Source organism: Aptenodytes forsteri, unplaced genomic scaffold (genome assembly GCF_000699145.1).
Source record: "Aptenodytes forsteri isolate BGI_AS27 unplaced genomic scaffold, ASM69914v1 Scaffold15, whole genome shotgun sequence".
Taxonomy (NCBI): Eukaryota; Metazoa; Chordata; class Aves; order Sphenisciformes; family Spheniscidae; genus Aptenodytes; species Aptenodytes forsteri.
This window is the reverse complement of record NW_008795129.1, coordinates 14,703,482-14,731,196: the sequence shown is the minus strand read 5'-3', so window position 1 is coordinate 14,731,196 and position 27,715 is coordinate 14,703,482. Positions and strand designations below refer to the sequence as shown.

The following is a 27,715-nucleotide window of genomic DNA, read 5'->3' as shown; positions in this document are numbered from 1 at the left end:
GCTGGAGCAGGGGAAGAGTGTGAGGAGTCCTCCCCGTGAGGAGGAAGGAGTGGCAGAAACAACGTGTGATGAACTGACTGCAACCCCCATTCCCCATCCCCCTGCACCACTGGGGGGGAGGAGGGGGAGAATTTGGGAGTAAAGTTAAGCCCGGGAAGAAGGGAGGGGTTGGGGGAAGGTGTTTTTAAGATCTGGTTTTATTTCTCATTATCCTACTCTGATTTGATTGGTAATAAATTAAACTAATTTCCTTAAGTCTGTTTTGCCCATGACATTAATTGGTGAATGATCTCTCCCTGTCCTTACCTCGACCCACAAACCTTTCATTATATTTTCTCTCCCCTGTCCATTTGAGGAGAGGGAGTGATAGAGCAGCTCTGGTGGGCACCTGGCCACCAGTCCACCACAACCCATCAGCTATGTGCACAGAAATACTCAAGCGAAATTGGCTTGCTTGAGCCATTCTTTCATGCTCTTTCCTAGCCGGCATATGGTGGAGGTCCAAGGAGATGCTGGGCACTCTCTGCAGTGCAAGATCATTTGAGACTTATTCAGAGCAGCTGTGCAGTTATGTTGGAGTGCATTAGACTTTACATGGGCTCCATTGTCACTGCTGTCACCGCATCCGGTGTTAGGAAATTTATTCCTTTAGAGGGCTGTGCTGACATTGGGCATTTGGCAAATATCCCAAAGGATACCAGAGCTGCAAAATATTTAACCTGGGAAGCTGCTGTTTGTCAGGTCTTGGGATCTTTCCGAGAGCAGGCCTGGCCCGGTCACGGAAATGTGTCTGAGCAGGGGAATGCCATTAAAAACATTAGGGTGAAATTCTGGCTTCCCATGAATTTTCAAGAGCATTGACTGCTGATTATAAAAGGAAAAATGAACTACGGTCTGGTCTATAGCAGGCTTTGGTTAGTCTGATCATGGATAACTCTTAATTGGGCTGCGTCAGGTTAAGCAGCAGCTGTGTCTACATCCCAGAGAAAGCTGCCTTTCAGTAACGAGTCAGGAACACTGGTCCTTGTTTATACTGCCATTGTTTATACAGTCTGATTTGGGATAATTTTTCCATATGTCTCTCTCTCTGCCTATGTGTGCTGTATAAGGGGTACAGACTGCTTGCTCCAAATGTGTGGTGTTCCTTTAGGTTGAAAAGCAAGGTCTAAGTGGTGATACATGCATGGGATATGTCCTGAAAAATCCTCTCATGAAATATATAAGATCCTCTAGCAATGTATCTTAACTCCATATGGACAATGCAATCGATCCTTGCAAGCTGTGGTCTCTGCTTCTCATCACTGGGGAGCTTGCAGATGTAGGACATGTAGATGTGGCCTTAATTTGTTTAAGAAACCATGTTCCCATGTCACCTGGGGTTTCTTTCTTTTTCTTTCTCTGTCACTCTCAGGGCAATTGTTTTGTTCTCTAAGTGAACAGTCAGAACACATTTTAAAAAATAATCTATAGGACAAGATGTAGCAGCAAAGGCCCATCTGTCTCCAGAAGATAGAAAATGTGTAACCCTGGGCATAATGTCACTTGTCCGAATGAATTATGTTCTGTTTATACTAAAGAAATAAGAGAGTTTATTGAGGAAAAGGGACGAGTATAAGGTAACATTAAAATGAAGGCACTCAGTGAATAGCTGCCTTCAGACAGAGTTTCAGCTGATATAAATAGATACACCGCTGCTGAAGTTCACCAAATTATAGCAGTTTGCATCAGCAGAGATGCTTCATGTCCACTGAAGCCATTTGTCCTGCACATTCTTATGTCTGCCTGGTGAAGGCTGTATTCACATAACAGGGCTCTTCCCCTATTGTTTAAGTTGTATATAAAGTCTCTGAGTATATGACGTTCATGCAGTAGAGAGTCCAAGTTTTTCAGCTCCAGGTACAGGGGTAGCTCTTGTTCTATGAGGAACAGATTTAAGCTTGCCTCTGTAGAAATGGCACCAAGCCGAAATATTAACTATCATGCCCCACAGCAATTTGGAGGACTTCTCTCCCCTAAACCAATGGATGTCCCCTCAGTTCCCTTCTCCCCCAGGCTGACATTTCAGACAGAGGGAGGACTCACCTGCTGCTTCTGTCTCTGCAGGCCCCTTGGAGCATGTTCACTTATCTCTCCCATTCGTCACCACAAAGAACAAGGAGGTCAACGCCACGGCAGTACTGTGGCCAAGCCAAGTGGGAACACTTACTTATGTCTGGTGGTTTGGGAACAACACGGAGGTTTGTATTCCCTATGGGCTGAGATCAAAATAATCCTAGAGGAGCTCTCTGACTGAGGAGGGAGGGAAAGAGGGGTCTGGGAGTGCTTCTAAATAGTCACACACACAAGAAAATTATAAACCAGGGACTGAGAGACTAATGATTCTTTGACGTACCAACACTGATATGTAAGAACTGCTTTGTGTTTGTTGCTGTGACTTAGCTGTAAGGTTTATCGCCATTTCATGCAAATTGCCCATAGCTTTCTCCCTGCATTTATATCCAAGGTGAACATAGTGAACCAAAATCTGGAAGAGTTTCTAGTATGTTTTTCCCCACCCTCCCTTCTTCAATAACAACAACAAAAAAACTTGGGGGTTTTAGGGTTTTTTTAGGAAATTAACCTTTCAAACAGAAGTTTTTTTTATATCTGGAACTGACTTGACATAGCCCTAGAGTTTAAAACTCATTTCTCTGGTGACTAACAAGGGAAGAGACCGCCATCAGTTCTGTGCCTCCCCTTAAATATGCTGAGCCAAATCCTGAGCCCCCACACTCTGTGCTAAACCACATGTGCAAGAAGACCTTATTATCATGGGCTATTGGTGGATAAAATGGTTCCCAACACACCTCCCTGCCTCTGGCTCTGCTCAGATGTGAGAACAGCATGCACCACATTCTGCTGCCTGTATGCTTGCAGTGTTGGTAAATCTGCACAGGCATTATAACTGTTATTTTACATATCTTTGTGGCTGAAGTACCCAGAGACCCTAATCAGTTTCTGGGGGGAGAGATTCTCATGGATTTTGTAGAGCCAAGAGGGACCTTCAGCCATACATGGTTATCTTCTGTATAATGCAGGTCAGAGGGTTTCATAGTGCTTTCTGCTTTATTTAACTCTTTGTGATTAAGACAGAACCTGACTTTCTGGTTTTGTTCTTCTGCGTTAATAATTTCCCTCAGATGATGGAGAATTCACTGCTTCTCTTTCTTACCCTCTCCCCCAACTATTTCCCCACAGCTAATTATCCTGAGCATTAAACACATGCACTATGTTTGTAGTCTGAATTTATCTAGCTTCGGTTTCAAGCTGTTGGATCTTGTTATGCCTTTGTGTGTAGATTAAAGAACGCTCTGTACTATCAGAAATCATCTCCCCCTAGAGGTACTTACAGGCTGTGATTGTCACCTTTCAACCTTCCCTTTGATCTGCTAAGCTCATAAGTGATCAGAGTTGGTCTAACTCTGTTCTCATTGAAGTGAGAGTTTTACTACAAGACTACAACGGGAACTGAGTTTGACTTAATACTGGGTGCTTTGAAGATCTCGCCCAGAGTTCATTAATAAGCAAAACCAGAAGTTAGGGCAGAGACTGCTGAAAGGGGACACAACTCTGATAAACTGGTTGGCACAGCGAAGCAAGCTGAGGAGACCTGTCCCCTCTCTAAATACCATCACTTTCCAAAAATGACTTCTCCATGTCTAAGGATAACATGGGAGAACAGCTGAGAAGTCTTAATTTGCCTCCTCATTCTGTTACAACCTCCTTGAGCGACCTTAAACAAATCACTGACAGCTAGATCTGGGAAAGGAGTGTGACACCTGAGCAGCGAGTCTTGCAGGCCCTCATATTAGGATCTGGCCCTCTCTGGGGAGTGCAGCAAAGATGGACACTTTAACATGGGCTCCAGAACAGCCAGCATGCTAAGTGGGAAGGAAATACTGGGATCTTAAAACTTAGCTCCTTCGGAAATTATAGCACCTTACTTTGAGCTTCAGGAGGACGTCCCTATCTGGATCCCTGGGTCCGCTCCAGAAAATAGGCTTCCATGTCACAGGATGCCTTCTGTCTTAAGTTTCCAAGCTGGAACTGACTCCCCAAACCATCCCAATAGGCTAGAGAGCCAAACTCATTTTTACTTTTCCTTTCCAGCCAAATTAACTTAATTTATTCTTTTCTGATATATTTTCAGCCACTGATCACATTGGAAGGGAGCATCACATTCACATTTTCTGTGGAAGGGATGAACACCATCACCGTTCAGGTCTCAGCAGGAAACACCATTCTTCAGGATACAAAGACTATTGCTGTGTATGGTGAGCTCTTCCCCCTTCATTTCATATAGGATTCTCCATAGTCAAGAGCTAGAGAGCCCGGTTAGCTGAAAGCAACATGAGGTCTTTCTCCCAGGATGCTTTGAGTGAGATTATAAGCTCGGTTCCAGTGTTATCAGTTCAGCATAACATCTCTGAAGACCACTGACTGACATTAGTCCAGACTGAGATGACTGCAGAACATTGATCTCCTTCCCAGAGCCCTCTGCCTCTGCTCTATCACTATTTGGTCATCCTACAGGATTGTCAAAATGTTAGGTTGTTTCACGAGCTGATTTTCCCCCTTCTTGGCCAGTAGAGGCCTCTTAACTCATGCAAAAGCTGCTTAGCTTGACAGATCAGTCAACGCTGTACAGTTCTGTACAGAAATCTGTACTGATTTGATATTGTACTCAGGCCTCAGAAGCAGTTAGGGCACACAAATATCATATAGTGTAGATGTAGTCTAAGAACCACTGGGAATACCAGTTTTAGCTGTTTATACTAAGCACGTGGTCTTAGTGATCAGTGTGGCCATCTCTGTTAACAGCAACAGAGATTAAGAAGTACGTTTTCCAAGGCTAGTCCTCTCCCCACTTTTATCCCTGTCTCCTTCCAGTTAAGATTTCAAGTGTTTGGGGCATGTCTATGCGAGTACAATCACAGCTTCTTTCACAGGGCTTGCCTGCTTCAGAAGTCAAGATTAAGGTAGCATTTCAATTACATTCCCAACACAGCTCCCTTTCCAGTGCTATTCATCTGTTAAAGTAAGGACTGATCACCGTTTTCGGTTCCGTGACACTCGAGCTGTGAATCTCTCAGATTCTCCAAATCTCCCAGTGAATCTCTCAGACACACTGCTAGATTCTCTGACAGTCTGTGCATCACCTGCAGATTGATTAAGCAAAACATGGTCTGCAGCAGGTTTCACTAGGTTCTGCCCACTTGTTTGGCGCTAAGGCATTTCACAGTCTTTACTCACCACCATGTCATTGTATCTGCAGAGCAATTTCAGTCCCTGCGGTTATCATTCTCTCTGAACCTGGATGACTACAATCCAGATATCCCAGAGTGGAGAAGGGACGTCAGTAGAGTAGTCAAGAGAGCTCTGGTGGAGGTAAGGAATGTGCACAACCTGTGTTACAATGGTTCTAATTTCTGCTTTCTGCCTACATTAGGACTGGATCAGCAATTCTCTCAAGGTGTCTCTTTCTTTCTACCAACTATAAAAGGAGACTAGACTAGTGTTTGAGGCTAGAATTCTAAATTTTAGATGGGCGAAATTATCCCATCCTATGACAATCTGGTGTTCAGAGTCAGCCTTCAGTTTATTCTTTTTAATGACAGTGGATTATGTGGAATATTTCTCAGCTCAGCAGAAAAATAATGAAGGGAACTGTTTGAAACAAGGTTTCCGCTTTTTTTAAAATAAAGATACTCAGATTTTGAAAGGATACAAGGCTGGTAGATGTTATTAGCAAGCCTATATGTTCATTTGTGGCATCATCTGTGCAAAAAGACTGGAAAGACATTGTGCACTGATCAGATACACACAAAGTTGTCTGGATTGTTTCTGAGATTTTTTTTCATCAATTTCCTCTAAAGACAGGAGGAGAGGAGGAAAGGAAAAAAAAAGCACATTTTTTTGGAGCTTGTTCTTCTGACTTATTTATGTCTGTATCAGGTGTTCAAGGATCCATTTATGTTCAGGATGAATTTTCAGAATATAAACAACTCAATAAAACAAAATCAAGCCATAAAAAAAGGATTATAAAACTACAATACCAAGGCTACATTCCAAAAGCAGAGCAGTGAAAATACAAAGAGCCTTTCTGTTGTTTGAGTTAAAAAAAAAAAATTGATAGCTAATTATACCTCTTTATATAGCTAAGTGATTCACCTTAAACAAGCCTTTGTGAGAAGTACCTGTAAAATTTAAAGATAAACCCAATAGATTTCTACAGCAATTAAGTAAACTGTATAAAAATGGGTTGAATAACTAAATAATTCAATAGGAAATTATAGCTGTGCTAAAAGCTATGAACTTTTATTAAGGTATTACATTCTTATTACAGAGTACCATAGACTTGCATAAAAATTCTGCATAAGAAATCCTAGTTCTCTACTAAAATCTGATATTCTCTCTAAGTAGGGATAATTTCAGATTATCACAAAATATCCTGTTTTGTATTATGATCATAATTATTTGCTCACACCATTGTTTTTTCTCACTGTAGATGAAGAAGACAAGAATGAACTGAGTGGATCAGCCCAAAACTTCCAGACAAAAAAAATAATTCCCAGCCTTAGAAAATGAAGACTTCCCATTAACTGGCAATACTGTGTCTTTTTCCTGACTCCTTATAACAACCTGTTAGGCAAGCACAAATAATGCAAGCCCTGGCTTCACAGAGTACTTGGAAAGAATATATGAGACCTTTATATCGTTACAGGTTTTTTTCTAAATCCACATTAAAAAAAACAACAGCAACAAAACCCTGTGCTTTTCCTTGGCGTGCAGTGGAGGGGAAGGGTTCCCTTTTCCTAGTTCCACAGGGTATTCCCTGGGCTGTCAGCAGTCACGCATGGGGTAGCCACAGAATTAGCTCAGATAATGGTGATTTGTAATCAGTTTCACTGACTCCTTGTCCTCTGTCCTTCATTTCCTCCAACGAGCAGTTGCTCCAGAACTACAAGGGAGAAGAATTCATGAGTTTTAAGTCCAATTAACGTCTGAGAGGGTTGCAAGTCCTGACTGCAGGGGAATCTCTGTGCTGCATCCAGCTGCTGTAGTCTGCCCTCATATCTGAGGGCACTTTTTTTTTTCTTTTAAAAGTGACCTACTAAATTCAGCACTTGGAAACTTAAGATTTAAATCAAAACCTTCAGATTTAAATGCATTTGCTGGGTAAACCACAACACAAAGAGGCAATGGAGGAAGGTTCAGCCAACTATGTTTCTCCTTCTTTTGGCTCACAAAACTTCCTGAAGGCCAAACTAGCTCCTTTTCTGGAGAATAACTCCACAATCTTGATTGTGTAATGTCATGGTAACAGCAGCTGAAACCCATGACCAGAGATGACCCTGGTAGTGATGCCTGTGGGGTACTTCTTTCTGAATTTTGCCTAATTTGTGTTGAAGGGTGATTTGGGTTTAAACTGGTTGCTTAAGGTTTTCAGCCAACAAGACAAAAAACTAAAACTTTGCAGATTAATACAATCTTTAACACCTAAAGGAAAAAAAAATGGTCCTCATTAACTTGTGGAGTTGACCCAGGATGTGAACTATAAGAATTTGTTTGGCTTTTGGGATTCAAAAGATTCATCATCTTATCTCTTCCTGAGTCTCCACAAGGCCTTTAAGATGTTTTGGCTAATCACACCTCTAGAGTGCAATTCTGCCCACATACCTTGCCCTTTAACATTCTGCTTCTTACCATTGACTAAATGAAGAACCTCAGGGACTAACTTGGGATGGTCAGATAACTTTAAAATAGCTAAATTTAGACAAAGCAAATTGTACCATATGCAACTGTTATTTAGGAGCTCCTTTTGGTATGTCTGATTATCACTGTTGCCTTAGGACCCTGCATATTTTACTGGAGAACATGGTGAAATAACTTAGATCAGGAAATTATTAATCCCTGACTTTTTACCTGCAGTGGATTTTAACAAGATTCTCCCTGTTGTACCAGATATACCCTACATCATTTGTATAAGTACTGTGATGCCTTAGCAAAAAAGCTGTCAGCATTCAGTGCCATCCCCACTGTTTATCTGTTCATTAATTGTCTATGTATCAGGCAACAGGTATTTCAAGCAAGCATATTCTGGTCGCAGTGCTCCCCGGTTTGCCCACATCTGCCGAACTCTTCATTTTACCATATCAAGATGCCACAGGAGAAAATAAAAGAACAGCAGCAGACCTAGAGCAGGTATTGTGCCCATTACTTGGAGAAGTGTATGTTTATGCATTTGTGTGTATATATATATGGGATTTCCAAGACAGGTTAGAACAAATAATTGTGGTACAAATGCATCTGATTCACTGGGGTCTAAACAACAACTGTGGTACCTGCTACATCCTCTTTGGTTTTTTTTTTTGTTTTTGTTTTTTTGCGGGTTTTTTTTCTCCCAGACACTGGAAACAGGCTTTGGAGCTGTATTTGGGAGTGGAGACTCCCATTTGGGTTCCCTCAGTAATGTTAGATTGGCATAGATATGTATGATGTCATGTCTCTCCCTTTGAAGTTCTGTTCTACTTCATGGAAGTAGGAAGAAAGCAGGAAGGATTTAGGGGATGATTCCTGCCAACATGAACTGGAGTAGCCTCATAAGGCAAAGTTTATGAGACTGTCAAGAGTCTAGAAAGCACTGGAGGACAGAGCTGGGTGGTAGACCTGGGCAGATCAGAACTTCATTACTTTAAGGCACAGGGATGGGGTTGCATTGTCTCCCTGCCCTCTTCATGATGCTGGCAGTGGGGTTCAGCCACTATGGATTGTTTTCTCTGTGCAAGGCTCTAACTGGAGGACTATATCTCCCTGCAGACCCAAAAGGTCCTGCCCACCAGGTGGGCCTAACATGATTGTGACTAAAAGATAAAACACTCTGCTGGGCAAAAAAACTGAAATATCTCTCAGCTTATTACCTCAGATTCCAGGGGCAAAGATAACTAGCCCTGAGTGAAGCACCACAGTACCTCTTCCTCCCCATACAGCATGTCTGTGGCTCAAGCAGACATACCCCATGCTGGTATGGGCTATATGAGCATTGGGGTAGAGGGTGTCATCAGCTTGCAAATATCAGCCTCAGTGCTATGGTGAAATCCTCAGCATTACTGGATGCCTGCTACTCCACTGGATGGCACAAGGGTCTTAGCATTTCTCTTTGGATTTGCCCCTCAATTTGTGAATGAGTGAAGTCTTCCTATCAGTGCATGTATCAACAATATCTTCCTTTTGTTGTATTGTTTTCTAATAGCCTTTTCATCTGCCTGACCTGTTATTGGCTGTTGCAATTGCCTCTTGCAGTGGTCTAAAGCCTTGTTAACTTAGCTGTGGGCCTCAAACCACTAGGTCACACATATTCTTAAGCTTTCCCTTGTTCAACATCCTTAGCCATCATCTTTTTTTACAAATGACTTTCCTCTGCAATTTTCACCACCCATGTAGTAAACAAAAAAGATGGAGATTTACTGCTCTGCAAAACCTTTCCTCCCTTTTCTCCTTCATCCCCCTTCCCTTTCCTCCATCACAAATTGGCAAGGAAGCCAGTCCATAAACTTCCAAATTTACATCTGACTCAGCTCCCCTCCGGCACTCAGCAGCTTATTGTATTTTGCCAATTACTCCCTCTCTTTGTCCCTTTCTTTTTTCCCCCTGTAAAAATGGAGGCTCTGTGGCTGTGGAGAAAGGAAGCCCTAACAGTGCTCTCATGACCCTTTTTATGGACAAGAAGAAATGTCATTTTCAGTGGGACTCCAGCAACTTCTCTGGCATCCTGCAGGGTCCAAACGGTAACCTTTGAAGAGAGAGAAACTATTTGCCTTTTGCAGCCAGCTGTTTCTTTTGGAGAAGTATCTCCCCTGCTCCCATCAGGATGATCAGAATGTTTTTCTTACTAGTCTGCGGGTACTGCATTCCCCTTCCTAGTTACTCCAGTAGAAAATGGCATTGTTTTCAGTGGGAACTGCCTAAGGAGGGCCCCAAAAGGTGTCTCTGCCCTCAGCTCTGAAGCATATTCTGATACTGTTCCTTTTTTGTCATCCATTTGAATCCTTCACTCTCCCTTTCCCAAAATGTTTCAGAGCCCATTCAACAGCTTCTCCCTGTGTCTGAAGTCACTGGGATGAGTACTGGGAGCAGATGTTTTTGCTGATGACAGCTTAAGTTGCTTCTTAGGTATGTTATGATGTATAGTGTTCTTTTCTGGTAGGAACAAAAATCTGTTTTGTGTTCATGAGCAAGCAACAAGCTATTCAAAGGCACGTATGCGAGTTTGTGTGTTTGCAGGTGCACGCCCAAAGGAGTTATAGTTCTGGATGATTTTTTCTAATTTGGAAGAGAAACTTCAAAGTATACAGGAACAAAATGGAAATAGTTTGCACAAACACTGCAATGGAACAAGGTTTCTTAAAGAAGCACTTAATTATATAGGTTCCTTTTTTCATGGTGTCATATCACACGTGGAAGCTACTGTCCAAACCTGAGACTTGTGCTGAGCCTGTCCGGAGACAGTGACAAATAGTTTCTGTCCCTGGAAATCTTGCAGTCAGAATAGATCAGATGGAGAGGAGTTACAGAAATTAATGTTTCTATTCTGCAAAAGCCCTTGTTTCAGTAGCCAAGGGATGGAAAACCTAACTCATTCTCAAAATCAAAAGTTGGTGAAACTGAGTGAAACACCACAGAAGGGCACGAAACCCACCATGCACACTGTAGGCACAGATTTACCAGGAGACTGACATGTGCTATAGCCCCCTCCTTCTCTTCCCCTCCTATTAGAGCCTCCTAAAGTCGGCATGTGTACTTGCGGTCATCTGACATGGACATGGTGATACAGCCCTGAACCCACCATATTCACATGACAGGTACCAGAACAGAGGCAAGGGACAGTCTGTGGTCCTGATGTTCTGCTAACCCAACCTGGGTTTGAAAGGGAGAAGCCATGTAAATCATGTGGGTGGTGCATGCTAACTTTTGTTAGCTAGAGCAAGCAAGGCTAAGGACGGCTGATAGAGTGGGAGGAAGGGAAAAGTGATAGAAACAGTAGCTGAAGAGGGAATTCAAACTACATCTCCCCACACGAAACTCCTGAAGTTGCTGCGGGCCATGTCTATCAGAGACCACCTGTGAGGTTTTTGGGCAACTTGCTTAACCAAGCTGTATTTCATCACCTGAGCCTGACCATTATTCTGCCATGGGTAACAATAAAGAGTTTATGTGGTTTCGTGCACTTTTGCATTTACCAGTAAATCTGATACATATCTAATGACCATGGGGGGCTTACTTTCTTGCTGTTTGCCCTTGAGGCAGATTAAGCTGATCTGGTTTTATCTGGTACATACTCATGTGGCTTTTTAAGCATACTTTTGGGTCTCTCTGTCCAGCCGCCCTGTGGTCTCTAGGTACATCATTCCCATTGACTTCAGAGGCAGCTAGATGTCCACTGTCCCTTGAAAATCTAGATCTTAGTTTCCCATTTGTCAAAGTCTATAATACTACTCTGTGCCACTCACATTTTATGAGTCTAAACACAGTAAGCCATGAATTGTTGGGTACAGTAATAGTGGGACTGTGGAAGTTGTCCTAGGCCCTGCATCACACGACAAATATACATTTCCATGCAGTTTTCCATTAGGGCGGTGCATTTGTGTCTCATGCTCTTGTTGAGACCGTGGTTAATGGTAGATGTAATTTTCTCCTTGAGCTGGTGTACCACTCTCATTCAAGTGCCCGAAATTATTTTTTTGTGTACACACAGTACCAATTACTGTCATATCTGTTTGCAGATTACATGTAGAAATGTGAACTCTACCTTCCTGATATTTCCGATGGGGAGACTAAAGTACCTTTTAAAAAGTTTAACTGCTCTTGACAGCTGCAAAAACCCACTATGTATGAGGCTGGGGAAGTTTTCTCAATGTGCAGCATGGGACAATTCCACCTAATACATAAATACAGAATTTTTGAGGACCTCAGATTATTTGATCCACTCCACTTTCTGTAGTCAGTGTGAACTTATTATTCACAGCTTCATAAAAATCAAAAGGTCTTTTCATCCTGCAGAATCCCCAAACATTTTGCATATTCAAAAAATCTTGTATTTATGACCAGAATGTTGTGACTTTGCTTTTTTTTTGTTAATTGGGTCACTTGGTTCCCCTGCTTCATTTCATAGTAACTGAGCACAGGCTACCAACCTGCTTAAAAATGTAGAAATAATTGGCAGTTGTAAAACACTGCTGTTTGATTTGCATGTTGTCACTGCAACACCATTAAAATATCCCAAATCTTGCAAAAACAGCCACCCAGAATTGCCATTGGCCACTTGTGCTGGCATGCAGTTGTTACACCATCTTTATGGACAGGCCTGGAAAATGTGATGATTACAGAATTCAGATCTGCTGCTTCAGAGTAACCAATTCTTTCTCTTCAGTGAAGGGCAAACCTCTAATTAGTAGCATGTCAGGTAATTTTTGAGTAATTTTTAGCACTAATCCAATTCAAAATGAATGTGCGGTAGGAAGATATTCTACTTACAATTCAGTAGAGGGCAGTGATACAAATACACAGATACGATTTCTCAGTTTATTTCAGTGTACAGTTTTATTCTATAGGAAGATTCTGAAGAGTTATCTTTTTATTTATGCATGTCACAAATTATCTTCTCTCCACATTGTTTGCTAGTGGAGGCTTTTTGTCAAACATAGCAAATGTGGCTCCTGATAGTCAAATGAGATGTAAGCAGAAGGTACATGAGATTTCTAAAGTGATGTTTTCATATCAAGCAAAGGTTTCAGTGTTTCTCTGTGTTTCCATTTAGTTCCCCATTTGCATGCTTTTACCTGGCCTATTCAAAGTAACTGTAAAAGCAGAATGCAAAATAGATGTAAGAGCAACTAGTTAATGGCATTTGAGGCCATTAATCTTTTCTCTGAAAAGAGCTATCAGCAATGTAGCAAGCATGATGGAGTCTTTGGCAAATGGCAACACCAGCTGGTTGGTAGCCAACTGTGCTCAACATGTTGCAGCTGTGGCCAGTATCTGTATACAGCCAAAGAGATGGGAAATGACATGGATGACAGAATATCAAATGGGCAGTGATGAACTGAGGAGATGAAACACCTCTGGCGAATTTAACACTATGGAGAGTGACTTTCAGGAAGCCTGTATGTGTATACGTCTTAGGATTTGTTCCTTAAAGCAGATTTAGTTTTACTTCTGCTTCATTGTAGCTGATGGAGCTTCTATCTTTTTTTATACCTTTTTTTTCACCCACCTTCCTAAGCTTTAGTGTTTTGGCATATTTACTTTCACTACTTTTCTTTCCTCTGATGTATTTCAGATGTGCCTGTCACCAAAATATTTTAGCAACAAGATCATGACAGTGAACACCTTCAAATCTTACAGAAAATGGTGCCAATCAGTCCTGGAAATTAAATTCCAGGAAGAGGGGTAAATCATCTAGTGTTTACTAGGAAAGATTTTTTTTTAACATTTGTACCTTTGTATGCAGACCGAGTCTTCCACTGGGTGCTTAGGGAAGGTTGGGCCAGTATTTAAGAAGTAAAGGCAGGTGGGGAGAGAAAGGAATAATATGAACCAGAAAACCTCATACCAAGGGCTTTTTTCCTTAGCCAGCTTTTCTTGATCAGCTGCTTGTGTGCTGTAGAAGAGGCTGTCTGTTTATCTTGTCTTAATATCTTTGAATTAACTCCTGCCATGTGACTATTAGCCCTCTCGCCTTCTCAACTTTTGCTCAGTGTACAGAGCAGCCCTTGATGCTCAAGACTCCTTCTGGTCACCTTTGTTCATCTAAAGGGGATCCTGGCTTTTATGTCCAGATTCTCTGTGGGTTCGTATCTCCTGGTCAGTTCTTTTCCCAGAGTAACCACAGGAATGTCCTCCGCCTTGTGCCATCACAGTATCTCTGGATACTAATGGCAGCTTGAATTTAGCATCTTTCATTAAAAGATCTCAAGAAATTCATGCTGGACCCTGTAAGTCAGTGATTATGCTCTTTTCAGTGCTAAGGCAAGCAAGCTTTAGAGGCCTCATGTGAAGTAACCAAGGTTATGCAGGGCAAGTGGCACAGTTTAAAGTAATCCACATTTGCCCTGATTCCTGATTCACTTTTGTAATGCTGGTTCAAGTTGCTTCCTACCAATCAATGTGCATAATTCTTTCCTTAGTTGTTTATTGATTTACTCAATGAATTGAAGTGTAGCACTCATTAGTTGAGATCCTTACACAGTATCTGTAAAATTATCTAGATTCTTAGCTAGTACATACTGGCACAGTTGAATCACATTCAATTAGTCTAAACCAATTTACACCAGAGGTTTCAAAATTCAATGAAGGTATGGGAAAATGCCCATCTGAGTGATAATTCTGTTTCTTGGTGCACATGGTTCTTTCACAGTCCTAATTCTGACAAAATGCTAAGAGAAGCCAAATTAATTTTTGTTTTGTTCCATTTTTAAATTGGAATCTCTTTTTTTCCTTCACAAATTGTCTGTTATTATTATTCATTATGTGTCCTTTGATGAAAAATGATACATGAAGAATGGTTTCTATTACTGAATTATTTTTGCACATCATGCTTAATTCTGCAAATGAAGCAGATAAAGTCAATGAGGCTCAGTTAAGGACCAAAACTAATTCTGAAAGCTAATTATTTTCACAAGGGAGACTCTTGAAGACTATAAATTAGGAGGTTGCTATTCTAAGAAGTTTTGTCTTCAGCTGAGTTAGTTGCATCTCCAAGACTGAGAGAGGAACAGGGACAGGCCTGAGGCCAACCTGTTCCCCAGCTGAAGGTCTAGCTATTCAATCAGAGTTGCATTTATGTTGCATTTATTTATGAAACAGGCAAAAGTACTTTGATGTTTCCTTACCTGCTTTTTAAACAAAAATGCATCCATGGTACCACTTTGAATGCAGAAATAAAGGGAGGCACAACACCCAAAGTGTTTTCCATTGAAACCTTTTCATTACCTTGGTGACTGTGAGATCAGCCATTGTGTGGAGATTTACTTCAAAGACACTTTATTAACGTTGTAAACAAATTACAGGAGAGTCAGAACCACTCGGTTAAAGTCTGACAACCTGTGATCCACTGAGCTAGAAATAGACTTGATAGAATAAGAAGGGCAGAAGAGACACTTCTCCAATCTCAGAGCGAGTGTCTTGAGTGATCTGCGGTTCACAGATCCCCTTGGGACCATGTGAGGACCGGAAACATTGTCAGGTCCAACTTTGGAGAGCAGTGTCCAATCCCAATGTGAGTGTGGCCCTTTAGCTCTGTGTAACCAGCTCATTGATCTCAAATACTGAAGTTTATAAACCATTATATACAGTTTCTATTTCAGATAATTTTTAAAGTACAGAAATGCATTTTTCTCCCTCTTTCTATACTGTCTATATGTCTGTTTCAAAGAGAATCTGACTTTCCATGCAAAGAGGAATTAAAATATTGTACCAAGCAAGGAAAAATTTTAAAAACATGTCTGAGTGCATCTGTTCTTCCCTCAGAAATGTGTGTCAGGAATCTCCAGAGCTGCCTGAGGAAGGCAGATGTCTGATTGTCACAAGAACTTCTGGCGCTTTTGAAGATCTCAGGCTGTTATTCATTTTTTGACTTGTTCAGATTCCATAAAGTCCCAGGCAAAAAAGCTGCACCCAAAAAGCCACTGGGAGAGCATATAATTAATTGGGCCAAGGAAATATGCTGTATACTCTGAGCAGCATGAACGGTTGCTGCCTATCTTGATGCTTTGCATATAGTCCTGGAACAGTGATGGCAATTTCAAGCTTCTGCTGAGATACTGGTGGTTTCAGGCAGAAATCATTTCATTCTGAGTTGCATTTGTACAGGATGTAGTACAATGAGGTCCTCATTCATGATCAGATAACAATGCAATACAATAATAATAAACTTCAGTTGTGACTGTTTCTCTCTGCCTTTCTTCATTTTTCTTACTACTTCACTCTTACTCCCTCTCCCCTTCCTATTATTCCTTTTCATTGGCTTGCCAGACCAGAATATTGGTTGAGCTTTCTCTCACACACTCAACTGGCCTGCTGGGAGGCTGCCACAGCACCTCTCAGCTGTAATGTCCCTGCCGGTGCTGTTGTTTTGCTCTCTGCGCTGCAGGACTCCTCAGGCAGGCCAGGTGAGATCTCAGTGTTCCTTCATGTCACCGGTGCCAAACAAAGTCTCTGGTCCCTTCTCATGCTGACTTTCTCGAGGTTCTCCTATTCTTCCATTTCTTACCCAAATCCTTGATGAAACCATTCTCCAATACTAGATAGCAACATTTGCTAGCTGCATTGTCAGTTATACATCGCATTAAGCCTCTTTGTATAGAAGGCATCATGTATGGTTTTTACCTCTACTGTTTCCCTGACCATTTTGTGCAGCTATCACAATGTGTTGAAGAGGAATGACACAATGTGGTTGGCTCTTTTCTTCAGTTTACTGTCTTGTGATTTCTTTTTTTCATAGGCTCAGCTGCCCCAGCAGTATCAGAACCTCAGAGCACAAAGGAAGATAATTCCTGCAGGGGTATGGAGGAGAGTTGTTAGGTCATGTTTGGGATTGGAAATGGCCAGAATTATGTTTTTCCATGAGCCATTAATGTACCTGGCTTACAGCATATCGATCTGCATCTGTTGCTCCAGTTTTAGAGATGAAGCACTCTTTATAGCCATCAATCTTGGTTATTAATATGCTCAAATTCTTAAAGAGGGATATAATTTGCTTCCCAGGCTTTCTTCATGTACTGCACATCTTTGTCACTATCCCTGCTGCTCTGAGCTCAGCAGATGGCTCTTTGTAAGCAGGTGGTATTTTTTCTTGCTATTGGAAGAAATATATTTACTGCTCATTCTGGCACCCATGAAAAAATTGTAAACTTTAAAGAGATATATTAAAAATACAAATAAAATGCCTGTGAGAGTTATTGCCAAATTGATACTGGACCAAAGGCACCTATTCAAGTGATCAGCAGCCAGAAATGTACAAGCCAAGAGTATTGAAAGAACCATTAAGAATGTTAAAAAAATAAAAGAGGCAGATAAATCTCATACTGTGATGAATGATAGCCAAGGAACATCTAATCATATCTGGGTAGCATTTACTGAAATAACTCAACCAGACAAAAATGAAGAACATGAAAAAGATGGTGTAAAAATTATTGGAATGTTCTTTTTTCTGACAATTTTTCATTAATCTTCAAGAAGGAATACGGGTTTATTTAAAACAAATTAAATTAAGTGGTGAGCACTAGAATACGGTTCCTCTTGATCTTGGTATGGCTATAAAAACACAAGGTTCTCAGCAACTGCATATTAAGGGTTGTGGGGTGGGGGTGGTTTTTTGCAGTTTTCCAACCACCTCTCCCTAATAAACCAACATGCGGAACAGTGGCTATGTTCAGTTGGAAAATTGCTCACTGCTGTAAGAAAATGTGAAATACATGAAAAATCTAGCGAATGAACATACAAAAGACACAACGAGCTATCAACACCATGTCTATAGACTTCCATTCCTTGATTAATCTATCTGGATTTTTGCTTTTAATGGCAACATGCCTGGAACTTCTTGGATATAATTAAGAGTGATATGGAGAAAGTGGCTCTGTGCATATTGTGACAAACTGACTCAAAAAAGGAATGTTTACCAACAGATTGGACCAAAGCTTGGCTTCTTTACTGTACAAATACAGATTTTATGGGGTCTCATCTCAGCAAATGCTCATCTTTTCTGTTGTGTCCTTTAAGGAGGAATAGCCTGTTTCATTTCTGTTAGAGCTCTATTGTTGTCATCAGACTTATGGCAACATAATCTAGTGATCTAAAAGCTCTGTGGAATGTCTCTCTCATGAAAGAGAGAATATAAAAGCATGCTCCCTCTGTATGTAACCCATAAGAATAGATGGAACATGCACTTTGTTTAAGCCACTCTCTGTAGTCAGTAAACACTTTCAGGTTCGAGCTGGTTCTGGTACATACTTAAGAATCAGGGAGCAGCTGGCTTGAAAATCAGAGCTGGATAAAATGAAATTTGGCCTTAGGACTTGAAATTTCAGTGCAAGCTGGGGTAAGGACTTAAACTATTCATTTTGATTCAGGTATATCACGTTATGAACATGCTCTAAGATCATAGAGCTGGCCACTCAATGAGCAAGAAGTTATTTGTTATGCGTGAATGAGTGTTAACAATTGAAATGCTTCTCTTTGCTTAAGTAGTAAACGGAGTTCACTGATGTGCTGTTGCTGGCTGGTCCTGCAGACACTTACACACATGGGTGTAATGTTCCTTTGGGGCTCAATTCCCGTTTGCTGCTGGACTGCTCCTAGAGAGGTGTGACAGGGCAACTTGTTGATATCAGTCATTGCTAACTATACACAAACCACTCTGGACATAGTAATGGCAGAAGTGTTCAGCTGCCACAAACCCTCTCTTTATAAGGTGAGATGAAATTGTGCTCGGAAAGTCTGGTGCCTCTGCAAAATCTTTGCTTTGCATGCAGCTCCATTTCCTACCCACCTATTGGCAATCTAAACCAATGATCAAGAAACAAATGCATTTCTTATTTTCTCCTTTTTTCCAGATTTCAGAAACACTGATCCAGAAACTGAACCAAAACCTGGTCCATTTTGAGTTGAAGCCAGGGGTTCGAATCCTTGTCCATGCTGCCCATTTAACAGCAGGTCAGTATCCTCTTTCTGTGTACACTGTCTCTGTTGCTCTGTAGCACAGCAAGCAGTATATTCCTTGATGATAGTAGTGTGCTATCAGCTGTGTTTTAAACACTTCTTATTTTTATGTCACAATAACAACTCAGGATATGGGCAGACATTAAAATGCCTACTCCACCTCCCCTTTCTTTATCATGCCAAAAAGATATGGTGGCATTTGCATTTACAGCTTATCCTTTTGTTTACTTATGTGCAAGAATTTGCTGCTGTTGTTGGAAATGCCTTATAACTAGCAGTAGAAACGTATACTTCTTGGCTGTCTCTGAAATATTCAACAGCTAAGCAGCACCATGGCATATTCAGCCTGGATCACACAGTGCAAAGGTTACTAGCTAGCATTGGATATATTCAGATATTCTAGAGTCAACGAACATTCAAAGCAACTAAGTACAGTTCAGAAGTTGTTCAGCTGTCTGAAAGACTAGAATCAATTTACATATGCACACACACAGATTAGGCAGTTTGGACTTTAACTAATCCTATCTCAAAATGAACCATCTCCAAAGTCCTGATAGTTAATTATATGCATCTCTGTGTATTCTGCATGCTAAACCCTCATTTCGCAGCACAGGCCCTATTTAACTGTTACAAGAGATGGATGGACAAATCCACGCTCAGGATTCTTAGGAATTCCTTTCTCCAGGAGATGCTGATAATTCTGATCAGTTGGTATCAGCATCTTTTGCTAGCTTGCAAACAAAAAGCCTCAGTTCACTTGTACCAGCTTTTTATGGTACGAACTGGTCTGCCTAAGCTGGTGTCAGTCCATGTGTTGCCTTGTCCATAAACAGAAGGAGAAAGAGACTGTTAAGAAAGGGTGTAACGCAACTGCATTTAAATCCCCCCAGAAGAAAACCCTAGTGTTTGCAATATTTCATTTTTCCTAAGCAGAATTTGCTAATATCTGCCCTGAGAATATTGCTGCATGTTTCTGCTTTCCATTAGCTATGGAACAGATGATCAGATGCTTACTTTTAGACATGTTAGTACCAAAAGCATAAAAAAGCAGAGATGCAGCACAGCTGATTAATCTCTACAGAAAAAAAAAATACAACAGCTTGGGAAGTCAGTTTAAATTTGACTTTTTTTTCTTCTGTAGATTGTAAAAAAAAAAAAGAGTAATAGACATATGACACAGAAGAATTGCATGACTTTACATTTAAGATTTAAATTAATATACATTTTGCATAATAGTTGTTATAAGGGAAGCAATCCTTGGCCTGAATTTTCAACAATGACCAGTGATACTGTATGTACTTTCAGAAAATGCTCAGTGCCCATGTCAGAAAAGAAGGCTATCTGAAAGCATCTTAATGTGAGCTTAAAACGTGGAGTTGCCTGCAATTGCTCATAGTTTTTGAAATTTGTTTCTGTGCATTTACTCTGCCAATGCACATGGCTGTTTTCCATTTTGGTCAGTGTTCATTAAAGTCAAGATCAAATCCCAAATGAACTTTCAGAAATTACTCCACTGGCCCTGAATATCCTGTAGGCCTTTTCTAATAAATTATAGTTAGAATCACATTAGATATTCCTGGGAAAGGCTCGTCTTTACCTCTTGCTACTGAAGGAACATTCCTGATTTCATGTAGTGGAAACAGATGGCACTTAAAATCACATCTCCAGCCGTGCCTTTAATACAAGATGAACCTGAATCCAAGTTTTGTGCTGTACAGAGGAGCCTCCTGCAGCTTCTTGGAGAGGAATTCTGGGCACCTCTGCATGAGGGAGTGCACAGAGTCCACAGGTACTTCATCCATGCTCAGAGCTGGCTAAAAGCTGGGTAGCTCCAGTCCCGAAGCCAGATAGTGGAGGTACTGTAGCACTTTTCTGGGCTACTAAACCTTGTCTGCTGCCCTGCGTAAACCAAAAGGCAGGGTCTATCAGTGTGGCATACTGCCAAGCTAAATAACGGTATGGCCTCCGGGCACGTGCTGGCCTGTTTCTTGCTAGCTCAGGCTGAAGCAGAGGGTGCTTGGCTCAGACATGCTGTGTAAATACATGATCTTTGTGCTCGCCAAAAATGCACATTTTTATTTGTTTTTGTGCACACACCAGGAATGAGTACTTTTTGTCCATAATAGATGCGAGCACTCATTTGTCCTGCAAGGTAGACTTTGTTGTACTTCTCTTCGAAGCCGCTGGTGAGATGTGAGTGATTGCTGTAACTGGCTTCACAATGTCCTATAGGAACACTACAGGATTTTGTCTCTTGCAGAAATATGATTCAGTAAGAATGCAAAATGAGCCTGGACTGCCAAACTAGATATTAAAAAGCCCAGAGAGCAGCCACTGTGAGGTCTTTGAGGGAATATGGCTCCTTACCAAGCTGCAGAGGTCATAACTCAGTTCCCTGTCTAAATAAAGGGCCCAATTTCATGACATCAAAACTTGGGAATAGTTTAGAATTTGACAAAACGCCAAAAGAGAGATTTACTTTGCTGTTGAAAACTATTGTTTTGGTTGTCAAGGAAGAAGAATTGTCCTTTTGAAATCCAAGCTTTTATAAAAAATTAAATAAAATAGAGCAGGGAAACCTGGAACACAAGCCAGCACCAGAAGCAGTCCCTAGAAAACACAATCCAGGAGGATGCACATGGTCCAGAGGTGCTGCTCTGGTCTATGGTATCCCTTCTTTCTCAGTCTTTTCACTATGACTCTGTGTTGGACTCCAGGCAGCTATGGGCTGTAGTTGACTGAACCACAAAGCTCAGCATGTGTTTGTGTAAGCACACACGTATGTATATGTATGCCTACATTTATGTTCCCATGCCTCAGTGCACATGTATGTTCCTCCCTGTGTGTGTGCCTCTTCATGCACAGCAGAAATTTCTGCAGCAGAGGAGCTGCAGGGAACAAAAGTGCAGGTGTCTAAACTAGCTTCATGTGGATATTCAAGCAGAACCTGTAGAAATGAGCCTCTGTGTGTGTGTGTTTTATGTGAGCATGTGCATTCCCTGGAGCACAGAAGAATGACAGGCGTTAGGCTCAGCACATTTCACGCCCCCATCGTCTTTGTTCAGGCCACACTGGAGGAAGGATTAATTTACGGCAATTATGGACAACAGATTGCAATCCATTCATGATGTTCATTCCTTCTTCTCATGAAAGAAAAAATAAAATAATGTCCCCAACCTAACAGACAACAACCTCAACTCTGAGGCAGAGTAAGATATGCCAATATTCCTTGCAAAGCAGTTAAATAGCTGTTTATTACCAGACTCTCACTGCAGCATTATAACAAGACCATTGAGTGATGCTGAGCCTGAATCAGTCGGAGAGCCATTTTGTCATCCCACAGAACTGCAGAGACCCACAAAATACAGACACAAAGCGGACAGACTGGAAATGTGTGAGGAATTCATAATAATGGATCATTTCATCCCAGTGCCTCACCTTCCTGAGGATAGCCTGCTTGATGTGGGAAGGAGAAGTTTTTTCACTTCTCTTTGTAAATTTTGGCTTTATCAGGCTGGGTATGACAGCTGAAAACATGTGTGCATGTGATGTGTGTGCCTGAGTAAGTATTTGCTTGCGTGTGCATGTTTTCTTGTGTCTTCTGGCTCTGGTTTAGGATGGGTCTGTTCAGTGCATGTGAAGAGGGGCAAGAGAAAGAGGATGTGTATGACAGCGGTTCAAGTTAACTTCCACAACTTCCACAATGCCTTGTTCTGTGTGTAATGCCAGATAGAGACAGGCAGTAAGGATGTGTCTGCTGTGTGCGTTAGCTCTGTGTAATGGCACAGCTACAGCTGCATGTCTGTCTAGAGTATGTTTTATTAGTGTCTGCATGAACAACTGAGACTACTGGACCTATGTGTGTCCCTTTTTGGATGCTAGATGCCTTTCTGTTTGTGTGTGTTTATATGAGTGATGGAAACTCTCTATTTAATACAATTTACTTTGTATTTCTGGGAAAGCCACGCTTCTGGCTGTTTTGTGTGGCCTTATTTTGCAAGGGGCTATGAAAAGGTGGTGAGCAAAACTCTGAGGAGAAGCACAGAGAGACTTTTTGTTTGATTAGGGTTGGTTTTGGTGGGGTTTTTTTCTTGAACCTGTGCACTCTCTTGCATGGAAGACTTGTGGGAGAGAGAGCAGGGCACCAGGGGAAAGAGAGTAGAACATTTTCAGAAAGGTGGGACAGGTAGAAAGGAAGAAACTGAAACTGTCAGACGTGTGAAAAGAACTTGCCATGATGAGGCATGGATGCTGAGGCAGTGTCTGTGAAGGGCGCTGCCCTTCTGGTGAGGAAGGAACAGGACTGAGCAGAGAACAATACACTTGGTGAGCATCGTTGCTTCAGTAAAACTGAGGAGCCTGTTACTCATTATTCACTATGCATGGGGAGCTACCCAAACTAGCTCTAAGCAAAATAGAAAGTCAACATGACAAGTTAGCCCGTGGGTGGCTGCAGGATCGTCCAGAAAATGCCAGTTTTGGTACCCAAGTGACCTCATTTGCAACTACCTTAGGTAATTGTCTGCAACATGAGAAAGTATGTTTCAGGCAGTCCTCTAATAGGCCAGAGAAGAGAGGCTTCTAAGGAGAAAGCTATGGGACTTCACATCAAGGGGTAGGTTGAGCACCACAAGTGGTCTGAACCCAGGTTTCTTCCCAGGTGGATTAGAATGGGAGAGAAGCCCTGGAGACATGTGGACAGATGAGGCCTGCTACAAGTGCAATAAGGGGAGAATGAACTATGTTTCTGGAGGGAGCAATTTTCACTCCAGGCTGGGGGTGGCTCTAACCTTCTTACCCTCTCTTTGCAGCTCCCCTGGTGGACCTCACTCCCAGTCACAGTGGTTCAGCTATGCTGATGCTCCTCTCTGTCGTTTTTGTGGGACTAGCCGTGTTTGTAATCTACAAGTTCAAAAGGTATGACCCTCCCTGAGCCATTTCCTTCTCCTCATTGCTGCATTTCACTGAGGTGTTTGGGTTTTGTTTTGCTGGTTTTTCTTTTTCACAGTGATTTGTTTCTCAGTTTGTAAAAGCTGATACTACATCATCTGCCAGAGTACCCCACAATGATGGTTTCTGTTAATGTTTTAGGAAGATTCCTGGCCTTAATGTGTATGCACAGATGCAGAATGAAAAAGATCAAGAGATGGTCAGTCCAGTCAGTCAGAGGGAAAGCATACCTAATGTCCCTCAAAGTGAGCTGATGAGCCCTGAGCAACTAGTAGATGAGAAGTTGGAAGTCCAGCCCATAGGTAAATAACTTGCAGCATCCCGCAGCTGGTCAGACTCTGACTTATAATTGGCTAACCCTTTTCTCAGCCTCCCCCCTTCCCATATTCCTGAACATTCCTCCTCCCATCCTCTTCTGCTGCAGCATTAGTTTTGCTAGAGGAAACCTTGCTAACTCTTCCCTCTCCCTCACTGCCATGTGATAAAAGGGAGGGGAACAACTTTAGGCTTTTTCTCTCTCCTAGTTGCTCTATGTAGATCCCCTCCCCTTCTCAAAAATCCTGCCAGCACTTAACTTGCGCTATAAGGCAATTTAATTTATTTTGCTGGGGCTGATATAGTTGTGGGGCTAAACCCCACATCCAGGAGAACTTCAGCCACCCTCACCTGGAACATGGAGGTGAGCAGGTGATTCGGTAAGTCAGATCTAAAAGCTAAATATTTTTTGATGTTTTGACTGCTGTGGCCTTTGTGCTATGCCAGACCTTGCTGCCAGCAGCAATGCTAGCCTGGCTGATTCCCACGGAAATCGAGCAAAACCTGGGATCTCAGCACTGGACAGCTGGGTTTGCCCTCAGGCTGATTCCTCCCACAGGCCTCTGTGGTTGAAAATTTGCAAAGCAGGCTTTCACAGGACCTAAAGCAAATAGACTTGAAGTGGGCATACTGGGATCAGTCACACATTTGCTCATGCTTATATGTTTTCTGTTACCCTGACTACAGCAAAAGTGTTGGGACGGAGCAGGGAGGTTTCAGCCTGGGGACATGTTCTGCTAAAGCCAGCATTGCTCGGGCATTGCTCAGCTTCACTTGTGAGGTGACAATTCTGCAGGCCCAGGCCAGAGGTACGGTACAGGACTCCTGCAAATAAGGACATGGACCTATTTTAGAGGAATTACAGTTTATAGCTGTTTTGACTTAGACAGGAGTGAAGCATAGTCATAACTGAGATCCCTTATTTGCACAATTTCTTCAGCGTAACCAAACCTTAGATCCCACCTGAGTGTTTGCTAAAGCAGGCTTGGAGTCATAGCTACTGCAGAGAGGGAGCAAGGGGAAGGGCAATTAAAGGAGGGAATGTGATGTGCTAAGATTGTGCCCTGTGAAACAACCTGGGAGAAAAAAGAAGAAAGTCTCTTGATGAAACTGATGTCTAAGCTGGAAGCCCCACTGCAATCAATACTGATCTCTCCTCACCTGGTAACTAAGGAGAGATCTGGTAGCTATTAAAAGCTTTTAAGCAGCTATTCATCAGCAGACCTGGACATCCCTGCTTAGCAGAACACAGGATGGAGTGAGGGGACCAACCTTCCCATGTGGTGTTCCCCATACAGAGCAACCCCAGGCCACAGTCCAGAACCCAAGGAAAGGAAATGCAACCAAGGTAGTCTGGACAGAGGACTTCCAAAAGGCTTGTGGATCACCAAGAGGTTTCAAGCCAAGACCCGGAGCGGTGGGTCCTAAACTTTAACAGACCTGGACATCCCTGCTTAGCAGAACACAGGATGGAGTGAGGGGACCAACCTTCCCATGTGGTGTTCCCCATACAGAGCAACCCCAGGCCACAGTCCAGAACCCAAGGAAAGGAAATGCAACCAAGGTAGTCTGGACTTCCAAATTCCAAAAGGCTTGTGGATCACCAAGAGGTTTCAAGCCAAGACCCGGAGCCCCAAACTTTAACAATTCTTTTTTTCGTTTGTTTTTTTTTTTCTTTTTCCCCTACAAGCCTCCAAGGCAAAATTGATGCAAGATGCTAAGGGAGAAACACCCAATTTCAGGTCAGGAACTCTCTTTCTAGAGTTAGGTGGGCTTTGAGCTTCCCCTTTCTAAAAGAATGTAATGACCGTGGTTCATGCTGTTCCGGGGTAGGGAAACATGTTTTCACAGGTCATTCAGACTTGAAGCGGCAAGACTCAGTCACCTGCTAGCTCTATTCAAGGTACCTTCAAAATTGCTCTTGCTGGTGCTGGAAACTAAACCCTTGAAGCCTCTCGGATAAGAGTGGTCAAAAGCCAATTTTGGGGGTAGGTTTTCATTTGGTGCAACTATAGCATTTCTGGCTTTCTACAATAGCCAGTGTTTTGTGTGTTTCTCAGCTGTGCTACTGGACACTGTATTGAACCAGAAATTGGCCTTTTATAACTCCTTGGTTTGCACCTGTAACTGCACTAGCAAGCACAAAAGGTAAATGTGTGGGATATATAGACTCAATTCTCTATAAAAGGAATCAGTTCAACAAACTTCCTAAGAGTGTTTTTCCATCCTGTCAGTAAGACGAATGAGGAAACTGAATCAGAGCTCATTGACAAAATGAGAAGGTCTGGACCTAGGTGTGAACAGAATAGAAAGTGCAAAGGCTCTTCACTCTCCTATACAACCACCTCATCTGTTTCTGGAAATCAGCAATTTCTTTTTTAATGAGTTTTCTTTCTTTTGGGAAACAAAGCAAGACTGTAATTGGGTGTTTCTCTTTTGTATGCTTGTTCAGAAGCCAGTTTTTTTCAACCCCTTTGACTAACATTCAGGGATCCTTCCTTGGAGGAATCTGAATGAATGTCCCTGGATCATCTAATTTTCTCTCCAAACTCTGGCAGCAAAAAACCACAGTTCCTATTTTCTGATTGTGAGTGGTTTAGGCTCTTCTTTTGCAAATGCAAAGCTTAAGGTTATTTATGAAATCTCCAGCACCTTATTATTGCAAATGAGTTACACATTTCCTCTGAGGACCTCAACCCCTCCTTCCCTCCACCCCTCTGCTCTGGCCTCTCCCTCTTCTGTTCAACACGGGTGAATCATCTTCATTAGCAAAAGAACAGGACATCACCTTCAGTGTTTTGAATGACAAGAAAACATTTCTGGGAAGAACGTGTCAGTCTGGAACAGTTGAATCCCAAAGGCCAGCAAGGTGATACCTTCAAACATCTTCCTTGGTTAAACGCACTTGTTATTTACTGACTCTTTTATTTTGTTCTTTCTTTCCCACAGGAAGTATTTCCACAGCTGCTGAGCCCCAGAGCACAAAAGAAATCCCTACCTATGTAAATGGTTGAATTGAGGACACCGATAGATATCTATATCTAAAAAAAGAGGAGAGCTCACTGCATTTGGACTTTTTAATTCTTCAGATGACAAAGGGTTTTTAGCTTTAAGCCTGTGCATGTGGACATTATACTGAGACCATAGTGGAACTGCATTGTACAGGTGTTCAATTTTAGGGGGGGGTGGGGGGAAAGGAACTGGTACCACTATTCATTCCTGCGGCCCTTCCCCTCACCCCTCCACTCTCTCTTTTTTCTGATCTGTCTCTAATTTGTAGAAAATTCATAATGATATAGGCCAAGAATATGCATGGGGGTCTCTTCTTTAGGGAGAGGGGTGGGCTGGGATGTGGGGGGAGAAGGGCTGGGGGAGGTGGGAGGGGGCATTTAAGGTTCTTGGCTTTAGATTTAATTGTTCTTTTAGCACTGGGCTGCGGGAGGGCTAGCTGCCCCAGCAGACTTTCATAGGACACACAAAAAATCACACTGGAGTTTAAAGGCACTGAAAATATTCTTGGTCAGTCTGGTTTATGTCTTTGTTTGGACTCTGCCCTTTGTTCCTCTAGCTGCAGCTGCTGCCTGTGCCCCACAGCTGCAAGGAAGCTGAGTGCGAGTGTGGGTGATCCCAACTGCAAGGCCAGGCTCTTTCTTAAACAGCTTTTTTAGCCTACTTACACCAAGGCATCCCACTG

At 42.1% G+C, this 27,715-nt stretch overlaps 1 protein-coding gene across 1 annotated transcript in view; it reads left to right on the top strand.

Moving 5' to 3' along the window:
* The window catches only part of LOC103897901 (VPS10 domain-containing receptor SorCS1), a 217,192-nt gene extending 189,869 nt beyond the window's left edge, over nt 1-27,323 (top strand). Inside the window, exons 20-28 of the mRNA XM_009278079.1 lie at nt 2,104-2,237; nt 4,190-4,313; nt 5,315-5,427; nt 8,113-8,244; nt 18,651-18,750; nt 23,568-23,673; nt 23,848-24,008; nt 25,320-25,438; nt 26,971-27,323. Of these exons, the coding sequence (XP_009276354.1) occupies nt 2,104-2,237; nt 4,190-4,313; nt 5,315-5,427; nt 8,113-8,244; nt 18,651-18,750; nt 23,568-23,673; nt 23,848-24,008; nt 25,320-25,438; nt 26,971-27,027 (1,046 nt within the window). The 3' untranslated portion in view covers nt 27,028-27,323. The remainder of the gene's footprint in view (nt 1-2,103; nt 2,238-4,189; nt 4,314-5,314; nt 5,428-8,112; nt 8,245-18,650; nt 18,751-23,567; nt 23,674-23,847; nt 24,009-25,319; nt 25,439-26,970) is intronic.
* Nucleotides 27,324-27,715: the final 392 nt, after the last annotated feature.